Source organism: Carettochelys insculpta, chromosome 6, assembly GCF_033958435.1.
Source record: "Carettochelys insculpta isolate YL-2023 chromosome 6, ASM3395843v1, whole genome shotgun sequence".
NCBI lineage: Eukaryota > Metazoa > Chordata > Testudines > Carettochelyidae > Carettochelys > Carettochelys insculpta.
In genome coordinates, this window is record NC_134142.1 from 64,191,969 (window position 1) to 64,210,990 (window position 19,022).

General features: G+C 41.0%; 1 protein-coding gene and 1 long non-coding RNA gene across 6 annotated transcripts in view; one reads left to right on the plus strand and one right to left on the minus strand.

The window, feature by feature from the left end:
* LOC142014478 (uncharacterized) overlaps window positions 1–9,553 on the plus strand; it is a 74,772-nt gene extending 65,219 nt beyond the window's left edge. The window contains exon 3 of the long non-coding RNA XR_012645954.1: window positions 8,943–9,553. This is a non-coding gene — a long non-coding RNA (uncharacterized LOC142014478). The remainder of the gene's footprint in view (window positions 1–8,942) is intronic.
* TTBK2 (tau tubulin kinase 2) overlaps window positions 1–19,022 on the minus strand; it is a 155,128-nt gene that overhangs the window by 81,389 nt on the left and 54,717 nt on the right. For all 5 annotated transcript variants that reach the window (XM_074997082.1, XM_074997083.1, XM_074997080.1 and 2 more), the window contains exon 4: window positions 3,515–3,588. In XM_074997082.1, coding sequence (XP_074853183.1) covers window positions 3,515–3,588 — 74 coding nt within the window. The remainder of the gene's footprint in view (window positions 1–3,514; window positions 3,589–19,022) is intronic.

Genomic DNA, 19,022 nt, shown 5'->3' on the forward strand with positions numbered 1-19,022 from the left:
CAGTATTCACAAGTAATATTAATAAATTCTTTGCTATTCTTCAACTGAGACAAGGTGAGTTAGATAATATTTTATATTGGACCAACTTCTTTTGATGCGAGAGACAAGCTTTTGAACATACACTTCTCTCACCATCAGAAGCTGATCCAACAAAAATACTACCTAGGTCACCTGCTTCCTTAATATCCTGACACGAACATAGCTACAACACTGCATGCTTTTCTTAAATTGTTCTTAAGAAATACATCCAAGGACATACCAACTTTGCTCCTCAAAGACATCACATCTAACAGATTCAGTTTCCAAGTCCAGAAGGACCATTATGATCATCTAATCTGAGCTTGTATATAACAGAGACCAGAGGAACTTCCCCAGAATAATTTTAGAGCATATCTTTTAGAAAAGCACCCAATCTTCAGTTAAAAATATTCAGTGATGGAGATGTTCTACATGTAAATGAGAATTTCTCCAAACATTTCAGAAATTAAATTTCTAAACTGTTTTTGAAAACGTCACTTGATGTCACTGATTCCAGATAATCTGAACTACAGATTACTCACCTGATATGCCCACAGTACTGTTGCCTTATTACAAGAGGAGAACAAAGCTTCAGTCTTTTGGAGACTGGTTAATACAGACCCAAAAACTTTAATACAGCCCTACACTTTTTAAATGTATGAGTTCTTCATCTGTTTAAAAAATATAACAGCCCCCCCAAAAAAACTAACAACAATTCACATCCCCAAAAATTAGAGGTGTTGATAGTCCACTGAACAATGGCACATGGTTACTGCCTCTGTCATGACTCTGGCAGATGAGTCATGCTGCATGCAAGGAAGCTTGTACATCAGACCCAGCTGCATCACTCCCCAGATCTCTTTCAATTTTTTCTGACAAAGAGATCAAATTTTTGTGTGCTTATCTTTAGGGGTCACTTTTGCTCTACCATGGTGGTGCTTTTCATTTACAGCTGCCACTGCCAAGGATCTCAGCATGGAATGTTGAAAAAACTGCTAAGATCCCTGAGGGGGAATTTAGTACTTGCATTCTCAGTACTTTGCTACTGGCATGAAAGATTACAGAAATTTGGCACAAAGTTTTAATAGGCTGTGCAACTTTCTCATTTATAGGGAGAGCAACATTCCCTGATGTAGCCAGAAGTAAAATGTCTATGAGCTTATGTATATTTTCTTAAATAAGCTCTATTTGTATCCCCAGGATGTAGCCATTCTTTTCAGGAGCTCGTTAGCCTTAAAATCGTTTGATGCTAAGGGAAATGGTTCCAGTGCCTCTTCCAGAGAGAAGGTGGAGGATGTAGTCAAAGGAGGTAAGCCAGAACCCTCCTGGAGCTAGTCAAGAACTTCAGATCTAGAAAGCCTGTCCAAAGACCACCTCATCAGTGATGGTCAGAACAAGGATCAAGAGGCCCACTGGAGTCACATGGGGAGTTTTTATTGCTCAGGGATATACTTCTCTCACATAGCGCTCCTCTGTACTGACTTCTCCATCCAATATTGACAGACCGCTTGAAGCTCACCTTCTCAAGTACAAATTTTTGTAATGCAACTGGAACAATTATCTAGCCTCTGGAAGCATCCACCACAGTACCTAGTACAGCCAATTGTGGGGCTTGTATAGTACTGAAGGTCAATTATGCCTGAACCAAGCCCTAAAATGCATTGATCTATTCTTATCAGAACAACTCATATGAGAGGGTAACAAAGACTGGAGAACAGCCTGGATTTCCTGTAGTGGATGACATAGGAGCCCACTTCAGGCTCTGAGGAAGAATATTAGTACCCTTCTGGCCAGGTAGGCACACTGCCAAACATCATTTGAGATAAGATTCAATCTCTTTGAGTAGGCTACAACCACCTCTGGGGCGTAACATTTTTCAGTACTATGTCCTGAGTGGGAATGGTTCCTGATGATTTCAAGGCCAGATTCAGAGTGAAAGGATGTGTTGCTGGACACCAGTATGGGAAGCAACTTGTGCACATCGTACACATCGTGCATGTACGATGTCCTTAGCAAGACAATAGTGGTCTGAATAACTGATGATGGCAGTACTGAAAGGCTCAGGAAGTCTCAGCCACATAAGCCTCTATGGTGATCCGTACCAAAATAAGCCTTTCCTCAGTGATGATTAAGGGCAATGGTTTCTGCACCTGCTCTGAAGAAATAGCCATTGTTTATGGTCCCAACTGAGAGCTGGAATCCATGGCGCTGTCCTGGTTGAGACACTAGAAAAAAGCACCAAGGGCAGCAAGATGGAGGGTCTGCTCTATCTTTGGTACTGGAGGGGGTAACCTCTGCAAGTGAAGAGTCCAGCACTGAGATTTCTGACACTGTAGAAACTGTTCCTTTCTTTGACTTCAGATGCTGAGAAGAATCTGAGCACTTATATTTCTTCAAAGAATGTTCTAATGAAGGAGTTTATTCCTCTCCCTACTTTCTGGTAAGGCAGGCTCCTGGATGGGGCACGACTCCCTCCAACTGACCCATGCAATACCCGTGCTAGGTGATGGGCAGCTTTTGTAAGGATGCACCCTCAGGGCATTTATCTCTTTACTTCCTGAATGCCTCCTTGAAGCCCTGGCAAACCAGACATGTATGCTTCATGTGACTATCCCCATAGAATTTGAGGCAGAAAAGAGTACCACTTACACACATCAGTTTGCAATACCCTGAACAAAGTTTAAACCCAGAAGACCTAGGCATAGGTTCCTCTGATGTTGGGCAGTGCTCTGAACAAAGGAAGAAAGAAATGGAAAAGGAAAAATAAAAGCCCAAAATGAATACCATTCAACGATCATTCAAGCAAAGCACTTACTGCATGCTCACAAAGGAAAAAATAGCTGCATGCTCTGATGCAGTAAAAAGTGAGAGGTGGGCAAGGTGGCTCCACACTTTATACCCTTGGTTTGAAGCACAAGGAGCCCAGGATCCAGGCGTAGCCATCCCCACAGATACTGCTAATGAACATATCCTGCCATGAATGCATAATACACCTAGTCTAATGGACATATATCACCACCCAGAATAGGTCTTTGTATCCTCTGCATTGAGTTTTAACTTGTACAAGAAGTTTTTCTTCATCATAGTATTTTCACTAGAAAAGTGATCAACAACATATACTGAAAAGACTAATTTATTCCAGAAGCAGTTAGGCACATTTTAAGCTATCCTCCAACTTCAAGTGATAGAAGCTCTCTCTGAAAACATCCCACCACTTTCACTACAATAATCAAGAAGTTCTGAAGAGCTGTGAGATTTCACCTTCTTTCTGGAAGATGATGGTAAAAATGTGAAATATTTTGTTTACTGTGGCTCATCACTCCACCATAACAATAGCCTGTCTTCGACTATGCACTAAAAATAAGCTAATAACTAAATATAAAGATAACTAAAAAACTCACTTACTTCTGATTTTTAACAGCATATCTTTCAGGTCAGACTAAATACAAGTTTGGGGGGAAAAACAAATTCTTATAACCTATTTAATTCGACTCACCTGCAGTTGCATGACCACATAGTTAAACCTGTCATTCCTTCCACAGCCAATGAATCTACATACATGATCTTTCCCTGGGGGGAGAAAAAGAAAGAAGTTAGCCAATAATATCTAAATTTCTCTCTCTTAGTTTAGATAACCAATAAAATATGCAACGTGTCTAAAGTGCCTTTAACAAACTTAAAGAACACATTCACACTAACACTGCAGTGAACCAGTAGCAGCTCTGCTTCCAGTAAGACAAAACTTCTCCCACAAACACCAGCAACTTTAGACTATGTCTACATTAGAGGGCTTTGTTGGCAAAACCCGCAGAATGTCCAGATTCACAGTGTGTTCCACAGCACTTTTGCTGACAGCTGTACCCTGCTCCCTGTGAGGAATAACGCCTCTGTTGACAGAAAGCCAGTCTGGATGTGCTGGGGGTCCTTCTGTTGACAAACAGGGCTTCTGGGACACTGGGCAACTCTGTCTGCTGTGCTTCTGGTTGGCCATTATGCCGACAGAGCAGCCTAGCAGTCCGGCCACTCTTTGTCAACAGAAATGGTGTCTTAATCCAGCTCCCTACAGTAAAGAGGAAATATGCTAAAGCAATTTAAGAAGATAAAAAGAACCAGACAGGCTGAATCCACAGATCTGTTCCATGAATATGAATAACCAGCCAAGAAAAAAAAAATGGCAGATCCCAGTGCCAAAGAGAAGAATCAGTGGGAAAATATCTAGAAATAGAAACCACTACCACCAGTCTGCAGAACATATTAAAATTCATTCTGAGGGCTTGGAGATGTTGAACTGGATGCTCATTATCCTCCAAAGAGAGAATGGGTGAGAGCAATGAGGTTTGAAAAAAAATGTAAATTGGACTACTGGGGCTGGGGAACTAAGTACAGCAGCAGCCATTTGGAAAGATCACACAAACAAAGGAGAAGCATGGTAGTGGCCATCCTGAGGGGGAGAGACAACAAGAAAGAAGGAATGAACAAGAAAATTTCAAGGCCTGGGAAAGGAAAAAAAAAAATCCAATTCAAAGATCCGTGTTCTCCCAACCCCCAAAAGAAAGAAAACCAAAGATATGGCTATGAAAGATAGTAACTGCCCCCTCAAACACTAAAAAACACAAGTATGGAGACTCACAAATCACTAAGTCGGTCCTGAAAGATATGCTGTTAAAAATCAGAAATATGAATAAGGAGATGAAGGACAAGTTCCATCCTTACATTAAAGATAAAAAATTAAATTAATGAGATTAATGGAAAATATTGGAAGTGGAAACAAGATTAAATCTAGATGAAAGAATCCCAATAATGTAAAAAAGGGGAAAAGAGATAGAATTACAGCTGAAATACATGGAAAATGTAACACAAGTATAACACAAGGATTAAAGATATTCCAAAGGAAACTGAAGGGAGAACTGTGTTGAATGCGTTGTATGATACCACAGGCCAATGAGACATTAAAACTGTAAATAAAGATTATTCATAATGAACAGGCTCACAGATTCCTTCCCCCAGGAACACAGAAACTTCCTGACCAAGAAGTGTGCACCTTCTGTCTACGGTGCTACAAGACAAGAATAAAATGCTAAGGCAAATAGAGAGAGAGAGAGAGAAATGAGAAATGATTCTTAACCAGCCCATACATTTTTTCCCCATATACAGAAATCTCAGCCTTTAAAAAAAAAGATAACAACAGCACATTTCTTAGAAAGAACCATATAAGATACAAATAGAGGTTTCCCAATTAGATTCTCTTTTCAATGGAAAGATAGATATAGGTATATCTCAGATCCAAACCAGTATTTCTAGACATGTGAATGGGCAAATCAGTTCAAGAACAATCTGAATGGGAAACCACTGAGAAGCAGTGAGATCAAAAAGAGCCAGAAAAGCTCAAAAAGATGCATCATCACGACAACAGGACACTCAAAAAAGCAGGAGAAACAGTCCTGATGTAAAAGAATAAGATTAATAAATAGACTACAACATTATAATAGATAATGGATATTATACCCCTGTGGTTATAATTATAAGGGATTTGTTAAAAGAGAACTAGACTGTATAGCTTGGAGAATACGGGAGAAAGTTTTAAAACTCAAATGATATAATAATACTATAATGTCCTTTGTTATAAATATGTTTGACAAGATTAGACAAAGCTTGATTCCTAAGAAATATATATGTAAAAAAAAAAAAAGACATCCACTCCCCAACAATAGACTATGAACATGTCCCTGAGCTCAGGCTCCCATAGGAAGAGGGAACATGGTGACAACCGACCAGTGCACAGGGAATAAAGCAAGGTCTAAGATAATAGAAAGATGATAAATAAATATTAGTATAAATAATAGAAATATGATAAATATTGTTACATGTTTTAATATAAAATGTTAGGGCATAGAATTTTAAAGTTTAATACAAATCAGACAATGTCTAGGCACAAAAATACAGCTGTTGAGGAAAGGAAAAGCAATATATGCAGTAGTATTACACTTATTGTGTGCATGATCAGAACTGTATCAACATGTATAAAATACCTAGCTGGATGGTCTCCCAGCTTTTAACACAGAGCAATATAGTTGGTGAGAGAAGACATGGTACTTATGAGTGAGTTTATTAATGAAGGGGATGAATAATCCAACAAAAAGGAAAAAAGGTATTCTGCTCACTTGGGAAAGGACTTTCCTGATATCGTCTATTTACATGAAGCTCCCATGAAAAAATAGGATGATTAACACTGAAATAGTTCTTGGACACAGCTATATGTCTCTCCAGAGAAATTAATCAAAGGCAGCAGCAATTCTCTTCACTAAACACTTCCCTTTTACTGTTTCAGCACAACTCATAGATTTGGAAGGTAGCGATATTTCAATTAAGTTTCCAAGGATTAGTTTTTTAGTGGTAAAATGTTTGTGAATATCAATTTCATTGAACCCATAAAAACTAAGGAGAAAATATTTGCATCAAGAACAATCAAAATTTATAGACAGGCAAAGTGAGAAAAATGGTGCTTGAGAACTTATGAAAGCTGGTTTAAGGATATTTACTTCGCAGATGTTGACAATTTGTATTTTAATGATTATACAGCTTTAACTTTTTGAATCACAACATCCATTGCTGTTAAGTAATTGTCTGAGTCTCCCATCGTCTCATGCTCCCCACGTAATTTTCTGTAACTGAGAAAATTAAAGTAAATAAAAATCTAAAAAAATTCTAAAACACGATATTTTAGTTATGAAACTTAACTAGATAAAATTCAGAAAAAAATGCTTAAAATAAACATCAGTGTCTGTAAAAAATTAAATAAGTGCAAACTGAATTCTGACAAGCCTAATTCTAATTAAGGGCCCCTTCTCATCAAAAAAGCTAATCTGGAATTTATAAATTTGGTCCAATCAGAACCCCTTCCTATATCAGAATAGGAAACTGGATGGATTCAGTGGAAAAACAAATGGCTTTGGGAACAGAATACACATTTTCTGTACATTTGTATTTCTATACATTTGAACAAGATACAAATCAGAAATATATAGAAGGAAATACTTAGGAAGAGATCATTCGAGTAATCTGGGATTCTGGAAAGGAAATAATAAGAGGGATCCTTAAAGAAAGCACCATGCCTCAATACTGAGAAATAATGGAACCCCAGTTGTCTCCCTCCTTCTATGCCCTGCTGTCACACCTGTCCTTATTTAAATGAAAGCAGAGGAAATGTTAGGTAACATTTTTTTCAAACACTGTTACCCAGAAACATTAGTCATCTTTTAATGGCTGAAAGTGTTATTTATTAAGTCCCCAAAATTAATTTACATATAATATCACTTCATAAGAAAAAGTTTGCAGCCAGCTTCCAAAATTCAACTGTGTATCTTCTCTGCTGAAGTCTGCAGCTAATGAGCTCTCAGCTCAAATATTTACAACTTCTTTTATAGTAGATGTGGCATTCTGGAGGAACATATTTGGAGATGTATTACTGCAGTATTACTGCATTTGCTTTTTCTGCCAAGGGCAACACAGGTGTCCAAAAGGTTTTAACTGGAGCAATAACTCTTTCCAGACAGTTTGACATAGGATTTTGAAAATGATACAGTGTGGACAGAAGCCCTGTTAACATGGGTAAGACAATTAAGTTTTACAACTATTGTTACACCAACTTGGGTGTATTTGGTTCTAAAGCCTTTTTGCTCCGAGCTACATGAAGTAGAAGATTGCATTATAGCCAGATTAACAAGAACAATCTGCTTTAGCTGCTTTAATTTAAAAAGCAGAGGTACGTTTAAAAATTTATACAGCACTCCATGAGCAAAGTATAAGAGACCTCTGTTTCCTCTGATAGAAAATGAAGTGCCTCCAGCATTATCTGGATTGTTGTTAGATTAACAGCCAATTCCAAATGCAGACTAACATCTGACCCCCTAGAAAGTCTATATAAAGATTTTGTATGGAAATAAATTGTTTCAAGCTCATAGACCCAGACAGGGACTTTGCAGATTTCATCTTCTCCCACAACTTGTCTTCTCAAGGTATAGACACTCAGACCTGAGGCAAACAAATTCACAAATTTTTGCCTCAGCCTCAACAGTGAGACAACTCCTAAGAAACATCTCTTAAGGGAAACAGATATATACAAGGCCTTTGTGACTGAAATATCTAAGGGAGCCTAAGGTAATGTTTGGATATCCCTTGGTCTTCCATGAGTAATTCCAGAAACTCAGTTTTTGTCTCAAGAACATACTAGTTTTAAGTGAAACAGTCTCTCTGTCCATAACTACCCAATAATTAGAATCTCCTAAGTCTTGAGCAGCCAAGAAATAACCTTTCATCAAAACAGCTAGTTACTTTGAACGTATATTCATAGAGTCTAAGGTAACATCTTCTATTGGACCAGCTTCTGCTGTTGAAAAAGACAAACTTTCAAGTTACTTGGCTAAATAAAAAATACTATCTCACCCACTTCATCATTCTAACATCCTGAGACCAACACAACAACTACTACTGCACTCCATACACAGAGAGTGAAAACACCATCATAGCTCCAAATCTTATTTTTTATAGCATAAACCACAAATCAGGGTAGGACAGAATGCTTAAGGAATATAAATGAATCCATCCAAGATTTCACTGAAGATTAGATATAGACTGAGAGTGGCCATCCAAGGCCAGTATTGCTCCTGGAAAGAGACACACTTCTTGAAGCCTAATGTAGGCATTTTAACAAACAATAAAACTGTTCATGACTTTAGTTCTTACAATTGTAAATGAGAAGAACTGGTTGAACAGGCTATTAAAATTACTAACTTTACTGAAAAACTGTTATACGCCTTTTTTTTCCCTAAACTGTAAAAGCTATGACTAGTAAACACAAAACTACAACTATTAACTTGGTAAGAGAAAACTACGTACAACAAATAAAGATCAGAACTCTTTTTCAGACGTGCTACTGAGGAGAACAGGAGAAGTGCACCTAAAGCCGAGAGCAGTTCAGAGGAACTGGCTCAGACCGGACCGCGCACGTGACTAGAAGCTCCTGAGCATGCGCAATCCGAACAATAACTACTTTGCAAATCTCCGATCTGCGGTGCTGGAGCCAGCCCGACACCTGATGTGGAGCACACCTGGGGACCACTCAAAGAAGAAAGGAGGAACATATGGAGTCCCCTAACCCTACGAGCTAACATATACCAGATACTTCTGGAAGCCATGCAGAACCAAGGAAGTCAGGGTACTTGCCTTAGCCCTGCTGCACCAATTTACCAGACTTTCAGTGGCTTTGTCAGTGGTGCTGACTAGAGCTGCCAGGGTCCCTTTTCGACCAGGCATTCAGGTCAAAAAACAGCTGCCTGGCAACCCTAATGGAAAATCATCATGTAATGGGGATATTTCTAATGGGATTATGCAGGGTTTAGTAATTGGCCTGAGCTGCTTTAACATTTCCATCAATGATCTGGAAATAAATTAAAAATCATAGCTGATGAAATTTGCAGATGACAAAGATTGGCTGAGTTGTAAAATAATTATGAGAATACTGCATTCACACACAGAAAAATTGATCACTTGGTAAACTGGGCCTCTTCAAACAAAATGTGCTTTAATAAAATCAAATGCAATATCATGTATCTAGAAACAAGGAATGGAGACCATTTCTACAGAATAGGTGAACATATCCTAGAAAACAGTGATCCTGAAAAACATTTAGGGGTCTTAGTGGACAAGAAACTCAACATGAGTTCCCCGTACAATGCTGTTGCAGTACGAGCTAATGCAATCCTTCGCATTATAAACAGTGGAATGGTGAATAGGAATATGGAGGTGATTTTATCTCTGTGCATGGCATTGTTGAGACAGATACTAGAAGACTGTGCATAGTTCTGGTGTGCATATTTTAAAGAGGAACCTGAAAAAAATCTAAGAGGATGCAGAAAAGGATCATAAAATGATTGGAGGGGTGGGAAAAAAGGCTTACAGTGAGAGATTCAGAGAACTTAGTACGTTTAGCTTATCAAAAAGGAGGCTGAAAGTGGACTCGATTACAGTGTATGACCTCCAGTACAGGGAAAAAGTACCAGTGATTGAAGACTCTTTAATTTAATGGAAAAGGCTTCACAAAAATCAATGGCTAAAAGATGAAGCTAGACGCATTCAAATCGGAAATTCGGCACACATATATAGTTTTAAACAATGAGGTGATTAATCACCGGAATAAACAATAAAGGGCAGTGGTAGACTCTCCATCTCTTGTCTTCAGATCACGACTGATGTCCTTCCAGAATATATACTTTAACCAAACAAGTTATTAGGCTCGAAACAGAGGGCTGGTGATGAACAAGAGGACAGACTAGATCAATGGTTTTCAACCAATATGCCAGGACAGTCTGGTGTGCTGTGAGAACTCTCCAAGTGTGCCATGAATTTCATTAATTTCCCTTACCACAGCACTTTGCGGAGCCACCACAGGGGAAACTGATGACCCTGCACCAGCAGAAGCTCAAGCAGCAAGACTTCCTGAGTCCCAGCTGGCATGGGGTTGGTCAATTTCCCCCTCTGGGGGCTCACTGCAGACATACCATGAGGGGAAATACCAACCTGCAGGAGCCTACTCATGCTAGGGGCATCTAAAATGCTGCTTCCAAACTCAGAAGGGCTGGTGGAGAGCTCGCCCCACTTCTCTCCTGTGGCAAGAAGGGGGAGGGAGAGAGGGTAGGAGTCTGTTAAAGCTGGGACCTGGTTTAAACGTCACGTCCCAGCTCCAACAGGCCGGTGGGGAGGGGAGCCTGCTCTCTGGAGACACCTCCCCTCCACCCTGACTTGCCCACCATTTTGTACACTGGCAGGTCCAGGTTTCCCACAAACCCAACTAAGTTACTATTTACTCTTCTTTGCATTTTGCTCTGATCCATTGATTTTCAATTATTTGTCAGTTCAATTTTTTAACAAAAATATACTTTTAAAATATTGTTACAAACATGAAATTTATAACGTGGAAAGCTGAAATTCAGACACCTGAATTGAATGCTGCATGTGGAACAGATGTAGGGCTATCAATATGTAGAAATAGTTGAGTTGAGCAGATTTTGAAAATATGTCTGTGCTTGCTATCAAAGATGGTTTATTGTATGGTGGATTTGAAACACTAATGCATTTGATGCTTGTTGCATGCACTACATTCTTGAAAACCTCTCTAGTAAGACCATAACTATAGTAAATGTGACGTTTATGAGCAGTCAATTCAGATGAAAAAACGGTTGTGCTGTGGAATTGTTTCTCTCATTGAAGTGTGCTGACATTCAACTTTCTCCATTCCATAATGCCATCCCAAAGTGTGGTGTGCACCAGATGACACACACATCCCTATTTTGGCATGAGCCCACCTTGACACAGTGTACATCAACAGAAAGGGCTAGTTACCTATAATTGTGCAAGGACTAGTCAATCTCTTGGAATCAGTGCTACCAGTGTAGGCTAATCCAGGGAAAATGCATCAAGCTTGCATTTGTAAGAACATAAGAATAAGCTGCATGAAGGGATATTGCTTCCTAAACAGTGGACTACCACTGGCTATCCTGAAATGCCAATAGAGAGTGCAATGGACCCAGCCTACTCCTTGCTCCGCTAATTCATGAAGCTATATGCTGGCCACAAGGGAGCATGGGAACAGAGGGGGCAAAGGGACATATGCCCCCCAAACATTGTGGGGTAAAGGAATAAGCGGCCAACAGTCACATGGCCTAGGGCACTAGCAGAGGATTGTGTGACAGCATTAAGGGTCAGGCTTGCCCGCACACTCATTGGTGGCATGAAGTAGAATGACATGACCCTCACCCTGCTTTGCTTCCCTGACTCTAGGCAAGTCACTCAGGGGAAGAGGCTTGCAGGAAGGGGTGGAACCATCCCCTGCACTCACCAGAGGCAGGAAGTGGAGCAACATGGCTGGGACAGAAGCGGAGCAGGCTGGAACTGGTTCGCTCTACTTCCCGCTACTACCGGAAAGTCCTTGCAGTTGGTGCCAGGTGTCACATGGGGCAGGGGGTTTGAAAAAGGAGTGGACCAGTGGGAGAGAGAGGGAGGAACAGGGTCAGGAAGAGGCAGGGAAGGAGCAGGGCTTGAGGGAAGAGGCAGAGTTGTTTGGGGCCTCGGCAGATGTGGGGAGGGTTCTGGACCCCATATCCTCCTAGGGACACCCTCTCCGGAACTAAGAGCAGCACATGGAGGAGTCACTTGGGGGATAGGGGTCATGATGCAAGTGCCCCACTTGTGTCCCTCCCCAGCAGCCACCAATACTGGTCACTTTCACAACACCAAGGAAAGATTTAAAATTACCTGCTCAGCAGCAGAAAGACTACTGAAAGTGCTTTTGGTAAATTGAAGAGATGCTGGTGATGTTTACTCACTAAATTGGACCTCTCCCTGGATCACCACATTGTAGTGATGGAGAAGATTGTGTGTTTCAATGACCCAAGAACCATGCTTCCTGAAATCATGTACTCCCTTAAGGCTATCCATGGTAGGATGGTCAAGGGCAACGTTTCAGACAAAGTGTGATCGAAGAAGTCCTCAATGGCAAAGCCGCCGAACTTCACATCAGATGTGAAATTTATGTAATGTAACAGCTGTGAAGGCAGATAAAGGCTGCAGCTGATAGAAGATCTCCACCGTCAGGACGTCGATGCCATTGGTTTCAAGTCCTCTAGCTGTGAAGGACAGCGTGGTGACTGTTGTGCACCATTCTTCCCACTCTAAAAGAAGTTGCACACAGGCCTCTTCAAGGTTTCACCAGAGTGATGTACAGCCATCATTGCTGTGAAAAAAGTTGGTTTAACATCAATATCACTGTCTTGTCCAAAATGAGAAGAGCTGATGGACAGGTGAGAGAGGAGAAAGGAATATACTTCTACTGAAAGAGAAAATCTTTGGATGAATCTCAATTGCATTGAGTGGGCTTTGGTATAAAGAACAAACTTGTGAAGTGCCTCTCTGAGACACCAGTTGGCATCAGTGAGCAGCTCATGACATTCTGACTGAGGCTCACTAAAAACCAACAGGGAACTATTGTGAGCTCCTATGCACCAACACTGGATACTGATGACTATGTGAAGGAAGATTTCTACTCTCATCTGGAAACCATTTAATCAGAGACCCCCTAAAGAAGATAAGATCATCCTGCTGGGGGATTTCAGTGCATGCTTTCCATGAGACTCAGACCTGTGGAAAGGAACAATGGAGAACAAAGGAGATGGCAAAAGTATCTCAAATTGAATTCTGATCTTGACCAAGTGTGATGAACACAAACTTATCATCATGAACACCCTTTTCTGACAAAAGGGCAAGCTGAAATAATTTGGAGATGTCTGTGGTCAAAGCACTTGTAACTTCTTGACTACGTCAGTCTATGTTTGAGATCACAGTGACATACTTCATAGAAGAGCAATTACAAGTGCTGATGATTGCTAAACTGATCATCACCTCATTCAATGCACAATGACAATAAAGATCACTCCCAGTAGAAGATGCAAAAGAGCAGGTCAGGTGCATGCTGAAGGTTCAAGATCTGAAGAACCCCATTAAGTACGATCACTTGAAAGCAGTCTTAAAAGAAAAGCTTCCATCAGAGTTTCCAGAAGAAATTGAGGAACCCTGGAGCCAGCTGAAAGCAATAATCATCAATGCCTGTGAGGAAGCCAAAGACTACCAAATCAGAAAACATCAGGACTGGTTTGATGAGAATGATGCTAAAATCAAGCAACTCATCAATGAGAAGAAAATGGCATTTTGAGGGTGGCCAAATGACATAAATTGTAATACAAAGAGAAGACTATGCCAAGGTGAAGGCAGAAGTCCAATGTAAAGACAGAGAACTCAAGAACAAATGGTGGACCAAGAAAGTGCAAGAACTCCAACATCTTGCAGACATCCGCAACACACCTGGTTTCTTCAGTGCTGCTAAGACTGTCTCTGGGCCAACTTATGTCATGAATCCTATTTGCTCTAAGGATGGACCCATGCTTCTGAAGCCATCAATTTTCACTGGAAAGAATATTTTGAAGATTTTAACCATAAATCCATAGTTGCTGATGAAGTTCTTGAATGAATCCCCCAATGACCTCTGAGGGTGGAGCCTGGAGACCCTCACAATTTGCATGAAGTATATAATGCCATTAAATAGATGAAGAACAACAAGGCAGGAGATACAGATGGACTCCATGTTGAAATCTTTAAAGATGGTAGAGCAGAACTAATTCAACAGCTTTACCTGATTATCCTTAAATCTGAATAAAGGAGGAGATTCCCAGTGAAACGAGGGATGCCCTGATTGTCATCCTCTTCAAGAAAGAGGTGAAAGTGGATTGTGGAAAATATTGTGGTCTCTCTCACCTTGCCACTGCAGGCAAAGTTGTGGCACAGATCCTTGTAACTCACCTTCTACCCTTGTAAGAAGAAATTTTACCAGGGTTGCAGAACTGTGGATATGATCTTCATAGCACAGCAGGTGCAAGAAAAGTATCTGGGCAAAACTGACCTTTGTATATGGCTTTCACTGACCGAACTAAAGCCTTTGATTCAGTGAATCACCATGCCCAACTGGTCCTGCTACAGTGCAGATGAGGAGAGGCAGAAGAGCAGCAAAAACTGCTCTGCACCTCTCCAACATCTGCCCCTTCTATGTTAAGGCCTGAAGCTCCAGAAATCGGTCTCATCAGCCACCAATGGACTCACAAATAGGAGGGTGACATGAAGACGTCCTACTCGCTATCAAGTGACTGCCATGAGAGATTTTCAAAGATTGGATGTCCTGAAAAAATATATCAATGCCCTTAAGTTGCTTCATGACAACATAAAAGTGACTGTTCTGAGTAGTACTGGCTCCTAGAGGGAATCTTTCAGAGTACCAACAGGGGTCAAACAGGGCTTCATCATCATCCCAACCATGCTTGTGGGTTTTACTCCCGTCATTCTTTACCTAATCACTGGAAAACTCCCAGCTGGTATTGAAATCACTTACAGAATTGATAGAAAGCTGTGTAGGCTTAGCAGGCTGAAAACTAAAGTAAGATTTCTGCCACATTTATCAAGAAACTTCAGTATACTGATAATGCAGTTTTTGCCCACTCTGAGAATGATCTTCAACTATCCCGAATGTGTGTGCCGATGCTTACACATCTTGGTCTCTCACTCAAGACGACCAAAGTGCTCCATCAGCTCTCTCCAAATGAGGTACCACATACTCCAATTATTAAAATCAATGGAGAAGTACTGGAGAATGTTGACCATTTCCTCTACTTTGGATGTCATCTCTCCTCCAAAGCAGATATTGATGGAGAAACATGCCACCATCTGAGTTGTACTAGTGCAGCCTTGCTCATCTACAGCATAGGATTATTGAAGATCACAACATTTGAAAAGATGCCAGACTTCTTGTTTATCAAGCCATTATTCTCCCGGCATTGCTGTATGGGTCTGAAACCTGAACAACCTACAGGCATCACCTCAGAGTCCTTCAGAGGCCTCATTAACGTTGCCTTCACAGATCTGAAGATCTAATGGGAAGTTGGACCACCAATATTAGTGTTCTGGAAGACGTAAAGACTGCCAGTATCAAGGCAATGATCATCCATCAGCAACTCTGCTGGACTGGTCACATTATCTGGAGGCCTGACACCATCGCCTACCAAAACTGGACCTGTTCTCTCAGTTGAAAGAAGAATACCATAATGTGGGAAACTAATGGAAGCAGTATAAGGTGTTGCTGAAGGATAATTTTAAAATGTGCAGTACTGACATTGGCACTTGGGAGACACTCACCCAGGATCACTCAAAATGGAGAGAAGTACTCCACTGCATTTTGAACTTGTCCAACAACAAGCTGAGGAGGACCACACATGCAAGAAGAAGGAGAGACTGGCTTCCAGTCATGGTCAACAGCTTCCCGCTGCACCTGAAAACATCTGTCCACAGTCTAATAAAGCTTGCGGTTCAAGTGCAGGCCTTACCAGAAACCTGAGGATCCACAGCTCCCATAGAAGATGATCAAACACTGCAACAAATGATTGCCATCACTACCTAGACTGGATCTCAGTGAGTAAACTATCCCAATAATTATGCTGGAACACTTATTACAGTGGGATTAGGCTTTTTGTGTCCTGCATAATATCCATTAAGTAAACGGTGAAATGCTGCTGCTGGGGGGGATAACAGAGGTGGAGAAGCTGTGTGCAGACTTTGAACAACCAAATACAAGGGTAACTATTAAAGCCCAACATGGAGCTATGTGATTGAGAGAGACTTTGAAAGAACATTTTAATGATCAACTAGTTCTGGGCTGCGAGATCTGGATGCTGCTAAGAATTATTACATTTATAAATATGATTTCATGTTTTCATGAAGCTTCGAATTATGTGGCGTTTGCTTCACATTTACAAGTACTGTGCGCTTTGAATAACTTTATGCAACATATTGTGAACTCAAAGATCATTTTATTCTCCCAAAATAGAAATTTATTGAGTGGCAAAAAAAAGGTGCAGAAAAACAACGTAATACAAACTTTTAACATACATGGAGTAGAACTTTGAAACTAGAAAAGGTATCAAAAATATTTCTGTTCATTTCACTGCACAAATATAGCATGTTATGACCATGCATATGTAAAAAACAGTTCTAATGAGTCAGTGTATGTCAAGCTGTAGTTCTCCTTGCTGTCCACAGCCATGGCATGATAGGAATAAGGCTATGGCTGTGAGATGTCATATGTATGCTGGCTGTAGGGAGCCACTACCATGCAGTTCTCTGAGGATAGCAAAAGGTGAGGAGCCTGAATTTTAGATGTGTAGGTCAACCAGGGATGGCAGCATTTGATTTGCTGCCTGAGAAGATCCATTATGGTCAAGAGCATCCCCCTCTCACTTCTTCCTACTGGAACTTTCTGCTGTTTGTTCAGTTCTTCTCCACGCTGTCTGCCTTATTGACTCTCTAGGCTCCAGTTCACAGTCTGAAGTAGATTTTGCTTGCCCAGTCTCAGCAAACACCCTCCTCAGTCCTCTTCTTTCTCCTCCTCATGAGAGTTAGGCTTTCTGCAGTAGTGAAGGGCATACACCCCTCCCAGGGCACCACAGCAGATTCTTCTGTTAAAAACACACATATGTATTACTGGATTTGGAGTCAAAACAGAAAAGAATTTTAAAAATGCCCATCCCTTTATAACCATAAACATTATTCATAAAAATATTTAATCAACACTTCAATTTTAGAATGCCTTTATATAGCACTATCATGGTGAAGGTGGCAAGGGGAGGGGAAAACTTTTCTGTTGCATAAAGCAATAACATTTTGGTCCCTATTCCATAGGTATGAATGTAGGACAGCGGCGCTGAATATTGGCACTATTTTACACAGTGTAGGAGTTTTTAGGTGAGCTCTTGCTCCTGTGGGTCACAAGTGCACAGACAACACAGATGCCAATGGCGTCCTGAAGCTGTCCAGGCCCATATGCCACTAGCTTGTTTAATGCAAGGGTGCCAGCTGAACTCATTACATAGGAAATTTTCCTACAACCGAAAAGGAAAATAAGGTAGCCATTTCTAAAAACCTTTGGAAGAGAAATGCAGAGTACAGGCTGAACATCTCTAATCTGGAACTCCCTCGTCCAGTAACTTGTGCAATCCAGCATGATTTTAGTTAGCTGGACAATCACTTATTATGGGTGTGACCAAGCTTTCCATGGTTCCATAAAATTTGCTTACAGCCACCAGTCTTCTCTTTCAGTGTTCTGTGCTGTTATTTAGCTGTAATTTACCTCTAAATGCTTTCTAAGAGTCCAGTAAGCAGGGAAAGTGTTGGTAATGTGTTAGACAATATTGACCTCCAGTGGTCCGACAAATTCTCTCGTTCAGCACGAGTCGGGTCCCAAGGGTACCAGATGAGAGAGGTTCAACCTGTACCTCTATGAAAATTTCACTGAGATCTCTACGGAGGATAAAAGGAATATCCACAGGTTCATAAACAAAGCTCTCTGCATGGCCCTCTCCTTGACCATCTCCCCTCACCCTAAGTCAACTGGGGAACGAAAAGCAGATGCCAGCCCTACTTCTGTTTATTTTATTTCTGCCTCTTCTCATATGAATTAAGAAACCAGGTGTCGATATCTCAGCTTATTAACTTGGGGATGGGCTAGTCATCTGCGTTTGCTGTAAGCTGTGTGCTTCTGTGGCCGCTCATGAGAATCAAATGCTGCCCAGCTAATAAGAGTGCCCAAAGCTAGGTTTTGTTTTTACTGGTGGTGCACATTCGCAAATGTCTCAGTGCACACAAAAATTATTCTGCAAATGGATGGAAAAAAATCCACATAGATGGAAAAGATTAGAGGAAACGTTCCTGGGCACCATCTTTACATTTAAACATTGTAAGGAAAGATGCATACAAACACTTACCTGGGTTACCTTCCACTTTTATCCACGATCGCCTGCTGGCAGTGGCTAGTCCGTAAAGAAGTCTCAACCAGGACTGGACTCACAGCGCGGCTGGAGCCACCTGCCACATCTCCCCATTTCTCCTCTTTGCTGTGTCTCAGACTCTTCTGAGTTATCCACAGTAGTCTTGGGGTCTCTGACAAGTTTGGCATGCAGCTGACTGCGTGGCTCAGCACCAGTTTTACTGCTGGCCTCCCTGGTCCTGTAATATGTCTGACAAATCTCCTTCACTTTCATGTGGTTATGCCCCTTTGCATGGGAGTTGCAGGCAATTTTTCATAGACTCATAGAACACTAGTACTGGAAGGGACCTCCAGAGGTCATCAAGTCCAGTCCCCTGCCCTCATGGCAGGACCAAGTACAATCTAGACCATCCCCAATGGATGACTATCTAACCTACTCTGAAATATCTCCACAACCTCTTTTGGTAATTTATTCCAATGTTTAACCACCCTGACAGTTAGGAAGTTTCTCCTCATGTCTAACCTAAACCTCCCTTGCTGCAGGTTAAGCCCATTGCTTCTTGTCCTATCCTCAGACGCTAAGAACATCATT